Here is a 15,393-nt window from a genome sequence, read left to right as displayed (position 1 = left end):
ACTTAATTCATTTTCTGACCTGTATTATAGTGTATTATATTTTTTTGCTTAATACTGCTATTCCTGTATGCACTGACGTGATAGTGAGCTGCTGTAGCAAAAGAGTTTCCCCTCGGGGATCAATAAAGTATTTCTGATTCTGATTCTGATTAGCCTAAATGAATCCACTCTGCCCAGTCATAATAATACTCACATTTCTCGAGGCACTGGCTGAGGAGGTGGAGTGGCAGCCATCTTCGACTCAAGCCTATTAATAAACCATAAACCTAAACTAAATTACAACTCATTCGAAAGCCTTGTTCTTAGTATTTCACACCCAACCTGGAAAACACGACAGCCAATTCTATCTGTTATAGTGTACCGCGCTCCTGGTCTTTATTCTGAATTTTTATCTGAATTCTCAGAGTTTTTATCAAGTTTAGTCCTTAAAACAGATAAAGTAATTATTGTAGGTGATTTTAATATTCATGTGGACATTGAAAATGATAGCCTTAGTACTGTGTTTATCTCATTATTAGATTTGTTTAGCTTTTGTCAGAGTGTACATAAACCCACTCACTGTTTTAACCACACCCTCGACCTTGTTCTGGTATATGGCATTGAAATCGAACATTTAATAGTCTTTCCACAGAATCCTTCTTTATCAGACCATTATTTAATAACTGTTGAACTGCTATTACTGGACTACACTCCATTAGGCAAAAACTCCTACTCTAGATGTCTGTCTAGATTCTTTTCAGCACTGTAGCCAGGCTGAGAGTCACAGTTCTATTGAGCCATGTATTCCTGTAGCCCTCGGTAGTAACGACTTCATGAGCTTCTTTAATGATAAAATTTTAACTATTAGAGAAAAAATTCATCACGTCCTGCCCTCAACCGGTACCGATTTATCTTCAAACACAGGAACACAGCTGTAAAACCTGATATATATTTAGACTGCTTCTCTCCTATCAACCTTCTTTAACTAACTTCAATAATTAAGAGTCTATGTCCCACCAAACCTCATCTGATAAATCCCACTCTTGATCCAGGGGTTTTAGCCAACTATAGACCTATATTTAACCTTCCCTTTCTCTCCAAAATCTTTGAGAAAGCAGTCACCAATCAGTTGTGTGACATTCTAAATAACAATAGTTTATTGGAGGATTGTCAGTCAGGATTTAGAGTGCATCATAGCACAGAGACAGCATTGGTGAAAATTACAAATAACCTTTTAATTGCATCGGACAATGGACTTATCTCTGTACTTGTCTTGTTAGATCTTAGTGCTGCGTTCGACACCATTGACCATCACATCCTATTAAAGAGACTGGAACATGTAATTGGCATTAAAGGAACCGCACTAAGCTGGTTTAAATCCTATCAATCACATCGATCTCAGTTTGCACATGTTAACGGTGAGTCTTCCATGCGCGCCAAAGTTAGTCACAGAGTTCCACAAGGTTCTGTGCTTGGACTAATTCTATTCACCTTTTATATGCTTCCTTTAGGCAATATTATTAGGAAACACTCCATAAACTTTCATTGTTATGCAGATGATACCCAATTATATCAAGCCAGATGAAACTAATCAGTTAGCTAAACTTCAAACATGCCTTAAGGACATAAAAACCTTGATAACCTGCAATTTTGTGATGTTAAACTCAGACAAAACTGAAGTTATTTTCCTTGGCCCCAAACACCTCCAAGACACATTATCGAAAGATATAGTTACTCTAGATGGCATTGCCCTGGCCTCCGGCACCACCATAATTAATCTCAGAGTTATCTTTGATCAGGATTTGTCCTTTAACGCCGACATAAAACAAACTTCAAGGACTGCTTTCTTTCACCTACGTAACATAGAAAAAATCAGGCACATCCTGTCTCAAAATTATGCAGAAAAACTAGTCAATGCATTTGTTACTTCTAGGCTGGATTATTGCAATTCCTTATTGTCAGGCTGCCCGAATATGTTCCTTAAGACTCTCCAGTTGATCCAGAATGCTGTGGCATGTGTACTAACAAGGACTAGGAAAAGAGATCATATTTCTCCAATATTAGCTTCTCTGCACTGGCTCCCTGTAAAATACAGAATAGAATTTAAACTCCTTTTCCTCACCTATAAAGCTCTTAATGGACAGGCACCATTGTATTTAAAGAACTCATAGTACCTTATTACCCCACAAGAACACTGCACTCCCAGAATGCAGGCTTACTTGTGGTTCCTAGAGTCTCCAAAAGTAGAATTGGAGCCAGAGCCTTCAGTTATCAAGCTCCTCTCCTGTGGAATCAGGTCCCAGTTTGGGTTCAGGAGGCAGACACCATCTCCACATTTGAGAGCAGGCTTAAGACTTTCCTCTCTGATAAAGCTTATAGTTAGGGCTGGCTCAGGTGAGTCCTGAACCGTCCCTTTGCTTTGCTGCTATAGGCCTAGACTGCCGGGAGACTTCCCATGATGCACTGAGCTCCTCTCTCCTCCTCCCCCTCTCCATCTGTATACATTTTAACCCATTAATGCATGTTACTAACTTGACATCTTCTCTCTCCCGTAGTTTTGTGCTTTCTCGTCCCTCTCGTCTGCTGCCCCATGTTCCTGCTTGACAATTGCTCCTACAATTGTTATTATTAGTATTATTACTATTCTTATCATTATCATTCCTATCACTATCATTCCGATTATTATTACTTTATTAATATTAATATTACCACTACCATTACATTATTATTATTTTAAAATTCTAGGAGGAATTTGCATTATCTTGTATCATTCATGTAGCCTGATGAAGAGAGACAGAAAAGTAGAGACCAAATTATGCATGTGAAAAAAAAACAATGTGTCGCTAGAGAAGAATGACAACAGCTGTTCCGCGAATGTCATGTTAAAAAGCAGTTTAACTCTACCTGTATCTGAATAACGTATTCAGTTGCCAAGGCCCTCCTGAACACTTGATTGGCCACCAGTGTTCCATCTTTCTCCAGTACAAACTCTCCACCTTCGTTTCCTGACAGGATGCAGAAATCAAAGGGCGGGCCGTTGTGGGAGGAGTCCTGATCGGTAATGGACAACTGCAGTATGCTGGTGCCAACTGGCTTGTTTTCCTGGGGAAGGAGACACACCATTAGAGAGACCTGCCTGTTTTGAGATTTATCAAGCAGGGTCACATTATGATGTTTGTTTCAGCAAGATGATTATTCAAAGAGAACTGAATAGTCATTTAAATTTTAGTACCCTGAAAATAAATTTGGAAAGCCAGAAATTTTAGCACCTGGTCATGTATTTGAGTCATTGATGTTGATAACTAACCCTGCCACTTCCTTTGGAGATATATCTTTATATTCAGTTCCTCCAGGAAATCATGTTGGCAAGAGTGCAAATTGGTTGAGTTTGACGAATCCCTGTATTATTAAATTTTGTTCAGTCCTTGCAATTTCCACTTGCAATTTGTGTTACTATCCCACCACTGCAGCTCAGCACAAAAACACTGTCCAGGGAAACAAAAAGACAGTATTTTGAACTAAAAAGACTGCCACATTGGATGATACCCGCTTGATTGGTCAGACGGTTGAAGTCGTCAAGTCAGTTTTATTTGTATAGCACATTTCATACACACGTAAACTCAATGTGCTTTACAGTAAAACATGGAAAACATTAAACAAATCAGATAGAAAACACCTAAATATCTGTTACTAACTGGATTTCCTGGAATGTATTTCATTGTCTCACCAGTACCTTAAAGGTGGGGTTTGCAATTCTGGAGAAATGCAATAACATGACAAATCCCATGATATAGAGCAAACGACACAGCAAGTAATGTAACTAACATTAGCTAGGTTGTGAATTAGTAAACTGTCCCTACAGCTGCTGCTGTGAAACTAACAGCCAGAGAGGACGAGACGTTTCCCAGAGCCAGCAAACCAGCTCCAGACAGCGATACTCACAACTCTCCTGCTACTACAGCTAATATCACAACAACAGCATATCTTGGCAAACTAGAAAGTAAGCTGAATGTCCATGGGCAAATCATTTAACGTTACCTGACGCAAATCATGGCTGGAATAGTGTTGTGTGGCTCGGTCCGAGCCACTTAGTTTATTTCCCATTTACAGAGCCAGATTTTTTTCAGCACACACAGAACGGAAAGCTAGTGGACCGTGAGCTGAATTTGACAAAAAGATGTGTATTGGATTAGAATCGCATACCCCACCTTTAAACAACACTCCCCCCACCAACCCCCAACAGTAACACATTTCTATTCTTCTGCCAAAACTGAACCTTAAAGCTTGGGGACACAACATAGTACCTGACAGGTATAATTTAGGGCATAAAATAACTAATACACATTCATATTCATGGCTAGCTACCTACAGACTACCATCTACTGACTCTGACAGGAACAACCTGTAGCCCCTTCCATGTCTACGAAAATAAAACATTCTACACTGAAATACATGAATTTAATAATAACATATTATTGTTAGTGAGATCTTTACATTTTCCCCACTTTTAATGTTAAAAAAAGAACAAAAAAAATGCTGTTGCAAATTTTGGCTGCAATAGTTTTTTGGCTGCAAGAATAATAATAATAATGATTATAACAAAACTATGTGAGATCCAGCTGGGCAGGGGCGTAGTAGTAGGGGAAATAGTGGAACTAAGTACCCAGGTGTGACAATGGATGTATTAAAAGGGGAAGGGAGACTACTGAGGCAGTTGGAATTATACTTACCAAAGAATAAGCACTGATTTTAGACATTTTTTTCTTTAACTAATACATCACATTCTTATCTTTGTGTTTAAGTGAATATCATGTCAATCATCAGGCTTACCTGTATGACAGTAGTGAGGTTAGCTGGGGAGAAGGTGGGCGGGTTGTCATTGATGTCAGAGATATCTATCTTGACCATCACAGTGGAGGACATGGGTGGTATTCCACTATCCAGAGCTCTGATGGCCAAGGAGTAGCTGGGAACCTAGAAAGCCAAACACAATGGATACATAAACCAAATAACAATCAAATAACAATGTGAAGTGGATCGTTTGTAGTGATGAACCTACAGAGAATTATCAGGTCAATATGCTGCTCTTCTGCACCTGTGAAGTTCACGTCCACGTGTGGTGGCTCTTTTAATGTCAGCCACACAGCGCTTATAGTTATATTCTAAACACAGTCTGAATTTAAATGCAGCATACAATATAGAAAAAACATTTGACTGTTGCAGTGTTTTTATATACCTACATGATAATAATAATAATGTGGAATAATAATCTAAGATGTTCTTCCTGTTTGTTTGTTTCGGACTGGCGTGCATCCAAACAATTACGCATACAAAAATATTTATTGAAAAGAAACAATTACAATCAAACGAAAAAATGTATAATGATCACATTTGCTAAACAATAGGCCGACACTGCGGTCGAAAACTCATACTCTCCGCAGGTCAAAAAACACATAATGAGGGAGCCACACACCACCTGAAGGGACTGCAAAACACACCTGTGTCAGAGGGAAAGACTACTTTAGACTAAGTCAATTTATAACATAAATGTTTGTAGGCTACATTTGATAATATTTGTAGGCCTATAACAGTTTTGCCTCACTGAGCGACGTGCGATTGATGGGTCATAGGTCACTGTCAGATGATGACCCATCAATCACACGTCGCTCAGTCTCCTTCACTCAATGCATAGAGCAAGTCTAATGCCTGTTTTGCATACATAACTATCTTTCTCTTATCCAAATTGAAGGTTGACACAGCTGTATCACGCACGGTAGTAGACAAAAGCGCCAATAGAAAGTTTATCTAAATGTGCAAAATTAATAGGACAAAAATGACTACGTTCTCTAGCGGGGTAAATTTTATCCACTGGCGCTTATAAATGCCCTTTTTTTTTTAAATCTGGCTTTATCTTGACAAATTTTAACAATAGGGGGTGCTACATAACATCCTTTTAGGACAAGTCAAAGACTGGGGGACTTGAATATTGTATTGAAACAAAGTTACATACAATTGAACAGCTTTGGGTAACATTTACCCATTAGTGGTTCTGGTGTTAAAGGATAATGCAGTGAATGAAGTAGACTTATATCTAATCAGAGAAAGGGAGGGATATGAAAGTATTTGCAGCGCAAACAAAACCTAAATAGTAACAAACAACACTAAGTAAACAAAGAAAAAAGAAAAACAACCAACATGTTTTTACAATGGTACACAATAAGATGGAGGACAAGAGAGTTTAGGTGGGTCCTACTTCCTTTGTGGCCCTTAATATGGGTTTCAAAATTATTTCATTTCAGCATGTAGAGGTCTACTTTATTCATAAGTCTGAAAGATAGCTTTTCCAGTGCTGCCAGATGACCAAGATGGCTAGAACAGGAATTCACAGAGGGAGCATCGGGGGCCTTCCATTCACCCATGATTGGTTTGCGATCCAGCATGAGAGCTGTCTGAATCCACTCTGAATCTGAGGGATTAACATCCCTGAGAAGAGAAAGGTCACCTAACACAAATAGACTAGGAGAGAAGGGAATTTTGTATCTCAGAATATGTTCAATATGTCCGCTAATTCCCACCAGAAGTCTCATTATATTAGGGCAGTCCCATAGCCCTCTCCCCCCTGGCATTTCCAGCATTCAGGGCTATCCCTTAGTTTAACCTTATATAATTTCAATGGTGTCCAGGAAACCCTGTTCAGGATCTTAAATTGAATGAGTCTGGTTTTAAGATCTCTGGACATCTTAAAATTTCTTAGTATTAGGTTCCACTCTCCTGTGAATAAAGTGCTTAGATCAGACTCCCACACCACTTTAAGAGCAGAGGCCGAATTATCTGAGCAACGTAGAAGCATCGAGTAATAGTTGCTCCGTGTCCTAGTCCAAACACCTTAAGTATCTGTATGAGGATGTCTGCAGTGGGGAGTGGTGTGGAGGGGGATCTAAATGTTTGAAAAAGTAGTCTTAAGTTTTAAATAATGCCAAAACTGATGTTGAGGTAGCGCAAAAGACTCCTCTAGATTGTCCAGAGACCTAATACTGCACCCCTCATAAAGATCACCCAGTGCCTTAATTCCTTTGTCAAACCACAATTTCCAGATAACGGGTGAGTGCCCTATGCATAAGTTGTAGTTTAACCAAATAGAGGCTGAGAGATGGCGATGATGGTCAGATTTGCACATGGCAGTGGTTCTCTTCCACAACCACTGAATATGAGGCAAAATTGGGTGAGTTTGCTCATCTGCTGTCAGCTTGGTTGTGACAAAGTGAATAGGGTTAAGCGGTCTACACAAGGAGCTCTCAATGATATACGGCTCATTCTGAGGGTAAGGACCAGTGAACCATGTGCTGGAGACCAAAGTTGAAATAATATAACAAAAGGTTTGGGATACCAAGTCCTCCCTGATCCACTGGTCTCTGTAGCTTTCTCACATTCACTCTGGGGCGTTCCAGAGAAATATGTTGCATAATCTGTCGAATTTTACTTTAGGGGGATGTTGATGGGAAATGTAATAGGTAGTTAAATTTTGGTACGTAATTCATTTTGAGGACATTAGCCTTTCCCCGCAAAGAGAGATAGAGAGGGGTCCGTCGCTCAATGTCATTCTTGAGTTTTTCCAGGAGAGGTTCAGATTAATTAATACATACAAGGTTTGGAAGCTGTGGGGGGGAATGTGAGACCAAGATATTTAATGCCAATGGCAGGCCATATAAAATCACCAGGTTTAAACAAGTTTTTGGGGCAGTACACTGTAAGAGGAAGAGCCTCAGATTTTGCCCAATTAACCTTATATCCTGACAATTTAGAAAACAGATCAATCATTATAAATAGGGATGAGGGAGACCTTTCAGGTTCTGTGATAAAGACTAAGGGGCTTTACCAGATGGGAGATTTTGAATAGCTTCATTTATTTCCTCTGTAGTTATTGGCTGATCAAGGGGAGACCGAGGGGAGTCAGAAACGCATCAACCTCCTGCCTATCTATGTGGGACTCCCTGAATCCCTGGAATGCTCAGTTTATCTCATTGGGATCAGGTAATAGTACATCTCCATGTACTCTTAAAGCTGGGATGGAGTTTAGAGGCTCCTTTTGTTTAATGTATCTTGCCAGTATGCCTCCAGCCTTGTCCCCTTCTTCAAATAACTTTTGCCTAGCCCTAAACAATGCAAATTCAGCTTCATGGGTAAAAATGGTATTTAATTCATATTTGAGTCTGGTTAGGGTGTTTAGGGTGAAATTATATGTGGAACAAGTATTTTTCATACATGAAAATGACAGATGCCCTAAATGTTTTCTAAATGTACAATATCAAAATCCCATCAAATTTGTAAATGCTTTTTTTTTTTGGAAGAGGTCAAATGCAGATGGAACCTTCTAATCCTAAGAGCTCACTTTCTGCTTGGAATTATAAGGTTCTATCTTACAAAACATGAAAAAAAGCAATGATTTTCAAGGAACACAAACAGTTTACTCATAATTTTTAATAAAATTAGTGAAACAGAGTGTCTACATGTATGAGAAAGTTAAATTTAATGCTTTCTATGACATTGTTATGACATTTATTTCTTCTTTTAAGACATAATCTTTTTTTATTCAAAAAAGCATCGCAGGTTAAATTATAAAGGTCAGTGCTAAATATTTTGTCTAGTGCAGAGGTAAATTTTAGGTAGGAATATGGTTGGTTATTAAACACATTATTTCAGGAACCGTTAGTTTAAGTTTCCTTTGGGGTAGACTGCAAGCAGCTACTGTAATAAATCTAACCAGGACTATATTTCACAGAAAGTGGGACAGGTAAAGTATAAGGTTTCCTTGATTTTCTCTCTATAGATCAGTATGGCAGGTAAATGTGTGTAGGGTTCATCTACTACAGCAGCTACAGAAATTGTCCCAGCAAGTAAGTGTAGCAGGTCAGTATAAAGGCAGTATTAGGTTTTGTTTTATATCAGAAATGTTGACTCTGATGCACCAAAATACGTTCTATTTTGGGGTAAAAGGAAAGAAAAAAAGTTAAAATGCAGATGCCGATCCTGGGCAAAATTCTAACCCAGATGAAGAGCCTAGTATGAGTGGTGGCCAAAAGAAAGCAAAAATGGTGAGCTCTAGGCAATACCGTGAAAGTTATCTTTTGGTTAGATCCATGGTGGGAATTGATGAGTGTCTGTAAAAAATATTATAAAGAGTACGGTTGTCACAGTCTGTCATGTTCTCTCCAGCCACTCCCCTTCACTATGCACTCCCTCACCTGAGCACTGATTCCATGCACCTGTCACCTATCACACACCTGCACTTAATCAGTCACTCTACTCCTCCATTGTCATAGTTAGGAACTGTTTATGTGATTAATACTTTCAACTCATCTCCTCTCCCATCACACCACTGGTCCTGGGCTTCCCCTGGCTGCAGCATCATAATCCCCACATTGACTGGGCCAAGGGAAGAATAGCGGGTTGGAGCTCCTTTTGTCTCGCCACATGCTTACAATCTGCTCGATCACCACCAGAGAACAGCTCCACCTTGCCTAAGGTGGATCCTCCGGACCTGTCTATAATTCCCCCCGAGTACCACGACCTTAGCGAGGTCTTCAGCAAAGATCTGGCGACGTCCCTACCACTACATCGACCATATGATTGCGATATTGATCTCCTTCCCGGAGCCCCACTGCCAGCGACCCGTCTGTACAACCTGTCGCGACCAGAGAGGGAGGCTATGGAGAAGTACATCGGGGAGTCGCTTCATGCCGGTCTGATCCGGGCATCCTCCTCACCGGCTGGGGCGGGTTTCTTCTTTGTGAAGAAAAAAGATGGGTCGCTTCGCCCCTGCATTGATTACAGAGGATTAAACCAAATAACCATCAAGAATAAATACCCGCTGCCACTAATCAACTCCGCGTTTGAACCACTCCAGGGAGCTAAAGTATTCACCAAGCTAGACCTCCGGAATGCCTACCATCTGGTGCGTATCAGAGAAGGGGACGAGTGGAAGACGGCATTCAACACCCCTCTGGGCCACTTCGAGTACTTAGTAATGCCATTTGGACACGCCCCAGCCGTCTGTCAGTCCCTGGTGAATGATGTGCTACGGGATTTCCTCAATCACTTTGTCTTCGTCTACCTGGACGATATACTTATCTTCTCCCCGGACCAATCCAGCCACGTCCTCCATGTCCGGCAAGTATTACAAAGGCTCCTGGAGAACCGACTATTCGTCAAGGGGGAGAAATGCGAGTTCCACGTCCGATCAGTAAGTTTCCTGGGGTATATCCTGGAGAGCGGTCAGATGAGGACGGATCCCGCTAAGACGCAAGCGGTGGCAGAATGGCCTAGACCCACCACCCGCAAACAGCTACAGCGTTTTTTGGGATTCGCAAACTTTTATCGGCGGTTCATTCGAAATTATAGCCGGGTGGCAGCGCCATTGACTAGTCTCACCTCCCCCAAGAGCCCTTTCTCCTGGACCCTGGAAGCTGAGGCGGCCTGGACCCAGTTAAAGGACCTTTTCACATCGACACCCATCCTCATCCAACCCGACCCCTCACGACAATTCACTGTGGAGGTGGACGCCTCCGACATCGGCGTCGGAGCAGTCCTTTCGCAACGCTCCCCCACGGACCAGAAACTCCACCCATGCGCCTTCTTTTCGCGACGACTCTCCGGCCGAACGAAATTACGACATCGGAAATAGAGAGCTCCTCGCGGTCAAGCTAGCCCTAGAGGAGTGGCGGCACTGGTTGGAGGGAGCGGAGCAACCGTTTATTGTATGGATCGATCATAAAAACCTGGAGTATATTCAGACAGCTAAAAGGTTAAACTCCCGTCAAGCGCGCTGGGCCCTGTTCTTTGGTCGCTTCAAGTTTACCTTAACTTATCGTCCTGGGTCCAAGAACACCAAGCCAGACGCTCTCTCCCGGCAACATTACACCTTGGACAGCTCCCCCGAACCAGATACCATTCTCTCGTCTAGCTGCGTAGTAGCTGCTGTCACGTGGGAGATTGAGTCCATTGTGAGAGCGGCCCAACGTGATCAGTTCGACCCAGGGAACGGCCCTCCAAATCGACTGTTCGTCCCGGACTCAGTCCGTTCCCAGGTGCTACAGTGGGGACACAACTCGCGCTTCGCCTGCCATCCCGGAGCGACCCCTACTCTTTCACTTTTAAAGAGGTATTTTTGGTGGACTAATATGGAGGCCGACACCCGGGCCTTTGTCGCTGCGTGTTGCACCTGCGCCCCAGGCAAGACTTCACATAAACCACCAACAGGCCTACTTCAACCTCTCCCCATCCCCGGTCGGCCGTGGTCACACATTGCCCTAGATTTCGTCACTGGTCTTCCCCGTTCACACGGCTATACCGCCATCCTCACCATTGTGGATCGTTTTTCGAAGGCAAGAGGCCTGTTGATCTGTTTCGGGCGAGAGACCCGAGCAGCACTGTGTCGGTCATCAGAACGGAATCGGCTGATCGCAGATCGACGTAGGACTCCTGCACCCGCTTATGAACCAGGTCAGAAAGTGTGGTTATCCTCTAGAAACATTCCATTACATACCGAATCCCAGAAATTATCCCCCCGCTACATTGGACCGTTCATGATTGAACGTATCATTAGCCCCACTGCCGTAAGACTCCGTTTACCTCAATCTATGAGGGTTCACCCGACCTTTCATGTCTCACAAATCAAGCCTGTAGGTGTCAGTAACCTGTGCCCTCCAGCCGTTCCCCCTCCACCCGCCCGGGTGATTGAGGACCATCCAGCATACACTGTGCGGCGGCTGTTGGACATTCGTCGGAGAGGTAGGGGGCTCCAGTATCTGGTGGACTGGGAGGGATATGGTCCCGAGGAACGGTCCTGGGTTCCTCGCTCCCGCATCCTGGACCCGCAGTTGATTCGGGAGTTCCACCGGGCTCATGCTGAAAGGCCCGGAAGGGTCGCCAGGAGGCGCCCGTTAGAGGGGGGGTCCTGTCATAGTTAGCCACTATGCCCCCTGATCCTTTTGTACTCTTTTGTATCTGCCCTCCCTTGTGTTTCTTGGCTGTCCCCTGTCTGTTGTTGTTTATGTTAGTGTGTGTCTGTGTTCTGGCTGGCTCCACGATCTCCCGGCTGCGGTTGATTACCAGCACACCTGTTCTCCATCATCATCCATTACAACAGTTTATCTACTGGGCTCATCCACACTTCCAGCGCCAGATCGTCTTCATACTCATGTATGCACCACGCGAAACGGCCTCCGCAAGTAAGGAACTGTTTATGTGATTAATACTTACCTTGATGGTAACATTATCAATCTCTGTCACAGATCTTCGCCTCGTCGGTAATCTCCGCTCCAGTCTGTTCCCGGATCCCCGCAACTTCTACTCCTCGCCAGCGGTCACGCTGCTCCTGTTCCCCGACTCTCGGACCCATCGCCAGCTCAGCCCAACCTGCCGCCTCACCAGCCAGCCCAGAAACAGTCCCGTCGCCGCCGCTCAAAGTGCTGCCACTCGGTCTCCATCCCGGTCTCGCCAAGTCCACAGAAACCAGCACGAACAACAATAAAACTGTTCGAGTCCTTATCTGCTCTGTGTGTTCTGCTTTTGGGTCCCCAGTTCGGCCTCCCGACCTCCATATAACCCAGCTCCTCACCACAGTCTGTATCCGGTCTTGTTAATGACACAGGATAGAACGCTAGTTCCCCTGACTCGTTTAACGCTTTGGACTCAATCTCCCTGAACGGATTCTACAACCTACACACACATATATATACACATACATATATATATGTGTGTGTGTTTATGTATTATTTATTTTTATTATTTTTTATTTATATATTACAATGTACTGTCACGCAAAGAAGAGTGGGATGAGGAGGTGGGTTGGGGATCGTAAAGGCACTGTAATGCCCATTCTCTTGACATTGCTATCCTGTTGTTTTATATTGCCCAAAATGATGAAAATATTATTTTTTTTAAAAGAAAACAAAAGTAAGAAGCATATCAAAAACCGTAACAAGTACTTTTTGTCAGTTTCTAAGCCCTTTGGTGAGAGGTGGGATCGGTCAATGTTTATTACTCGGATCATCCACTGTCTGACTCATGCACCCATCCTGGCATTTGCTCACCCCAGCAAACCCTACATCCTTTGTGTAGATGCCAGTTTAAAGGAGCTTTGTGCCATCCTTTATCAGGAATATCCTGATGTCCAGATATCCAGAAAGTTGAGTGAGCCTGAGAGAAACTATCTGATTAATCAGCAGGAGTTTCTTTCCTTGAAGGTAGTTTTTAACAAGTTCAACGATTATCTGTATGGAGCCAAGTTCACAGTACGTACAGATGACAACCCACTCACCCACATGCTCACCCTAACAAAGCTCAATGCTGTTGGGCACAGGTGGCTTGTCCACATACATCTTCGATGTCCAGTACCACCCAGGCAGACACAACGTAGATGCAGACTTGCTCGCAAGAAACATGCCTGATGAACAGAACGCAGAGGAATGGGAGACCATTCCACAGACAAGTGTGAAGTCTATATGTCAACGAGTCCACATCTCAGACTCCTACAAAAGCTGTCAGAAGTGTATAGATCAGTTGGGAGCCTCTCCTAAGTGTGTTCCTGACATCTACACTTTTCCAACACATCTGGAGCTGAAGTCATTGGGACAAAACAGGAGCTGATGATAGCTCAAAAGAACGACACACTGATAAGACCAGCTATCAAGGCCATTAACCATGGCAACTGGCCAACAGAGACCAATCCAGAGTTATCTTGCATGAAATGGAAGCTTGGGAAGCTGATAATGAAAGATCATCTGCAAGCTGCCTGTAAGCAGTGGACCTATGGCTCTAGTGTGTATTGATTTCCTTTCGATGGAAACAGATTCTAAGGGGATTAGCAATGTGTTAGTGGTCACCAACCATTTCACACACTATGTGCAGGCTTTCCTAACCAGAAACCAGAAAGCACAGACTGTGGCAAAGATCATGGTGACAAGTACTTTGTCCACTATGGCCTGCCTGCTAGGATCCATTTGGATCAAGGAAGAGACTTTGAGAGTCGTTTGATCTGAGAACTCTTGATGGTAATGGGAAGTCACGGACTACACTGTATCATCCGCAGGGAGATCCACAACCAGAGAGGTTCAATGGGACCTTACTCTCCATGCTAGGTACTCAAACAAGACTTCCTGTTGACCTGTGTTTTGGAACTTCTCCTGATGGCCAAGATGATTTTTGCCATGCATGTTATGTGGCCAAAAACAAGAAACAAGACTTGCAGAAAGTCTACAAGTTTGCCTCTGAAGCATAGCACATTCATGTTTGTTAAGTTAAAAGACATTAATCTACTAGCTAAAACACGGAAGGACAATTGACACCTGACACATTCAGGTTAATATTTAAGTAACTTTATTCTAAAAGAACCCTGTCCACACTTCTTTTATAGAGGGTAGGAGCGCTACATGTGTAAATAAGCCCCCAAGTGGCCAACCCACCCCAAAAAGAAACAGTTACTACAGGTATATACAGCAGACTGATTGCCGGTGTTCCAATTGGATTGATATGGTTAATGTGGCAAACCCCACCAAATCCACATATAACTTTATTAGGGTGGAATTTGTGATCATATTTTAGCTGGCATAATAGGATACAGAAAATCCATATTGATTTAAACACACATTAAGCAATAGTAACAGATGCTAATCAAGTATGACTTCATTGCCTTTCTACAATCACTTGGATGAGTGTCAAACAAAACAGCTCTGCTCTGAGTAGCAGATAAAAGGCTTCTTGATTTGTTTTGGGCCTTTGATCATTCAAACTGTGCTCTGCGATGACAGAGACACAGAATGTTCATATTATGGAAAAAAAACAGAGTGCTTATGTATGTGGTTGTCTGAAGGAGAGTTGAGAATGTTTAAGTTCACACACACACACACACACACACACTTCTTGTTCCCCTGGCATGCTGCTCAATCTTCCTGCTGCAGGATATTTTTCTGTTTTTCCATATTGCTTTATAATAAAGCGCTAATGAAGCACACTGAGGAGAAATGCAAAAGCAGCAACAAAAAATATTCTGCTGCCTGAGACATATGAAAAAATGAACCTCAGTAATAAACAACTATGACCTGCTTAGCAGAGGGACGGGCGGGGAAAATAGAAAAAAAAACATATGGAAATGAGAGAAGAAAACATATGTAAACACACAAACACACACACACACACACACACACACACACACAAACACGTACATACCTAAGTGTTAACACACAAACACATGGATGGACATATTAGCATTGCGCACACACACACACACACACACACACACACACACACACACACACACACACACAGAAAGCTGCTGCTCTCTGTGTGATAACCCCAAACACATTCAGCCAAAAGCTTTGATCCCCCACACGCCCCTGCTCTCTTTTTCTGAGTGCA

At 42.7% G+C, this 15,393-nt stretch overlaps 1 protein-coding gene across 14 annotated transcripts in view; it reads right to left on the bottom strand.

Moving 5' to 3' along the window:
• Positions 1–15,393, bottom strand: part of fat3a (FAT atypical cadherin 3a) — a 284,665-nt gene that overhangs the window by 56,739 nt on the left and 212,533 nt on the right. For all 14 annotated transcript variants that reach the window (XR_006378550.1, XR_006378549.1, XR_006378548.1 and 11 more), the window contains 2 exons: positions 4,810–4,953; positions 2,884–3,081 (listed from right to left, as the gene is read on the bottom strand). Coding sequence is in view for 10 of the 14 variants with exons in the window: in XM_044202273.1 (XP_044058208.1) it covers positions 2,884–3,081; positions 4,810–4,953 (342 nt within the window). In the remaining 4 variants the exon portion in view is untranslated. The remainder of the gene's footprint in view (positions 1–2,883; positions 3,082–4,809; positions 4,954–15,393) is intronic.

This window comes from Siniperca chuatsi, linkage group LG7, assembly GCF_020085105.1.
Source record: "Siniperca chuatsi isolate FFG_IHB_CAS linkage group LG7, ASM2008510v1, whole genome shotgun sequence".
Lineage (NCBI taxonomy): Eukaryota > Metazoa > Chordata > Actinopteri > Centrarchiformes > Sinipercidae > Siniperca > Siniperca chuatsi.
Note: the sequence above shows the minus strand (reverse complement) of the source record. Positions and strands in the feature narration are given on the sequence as shown.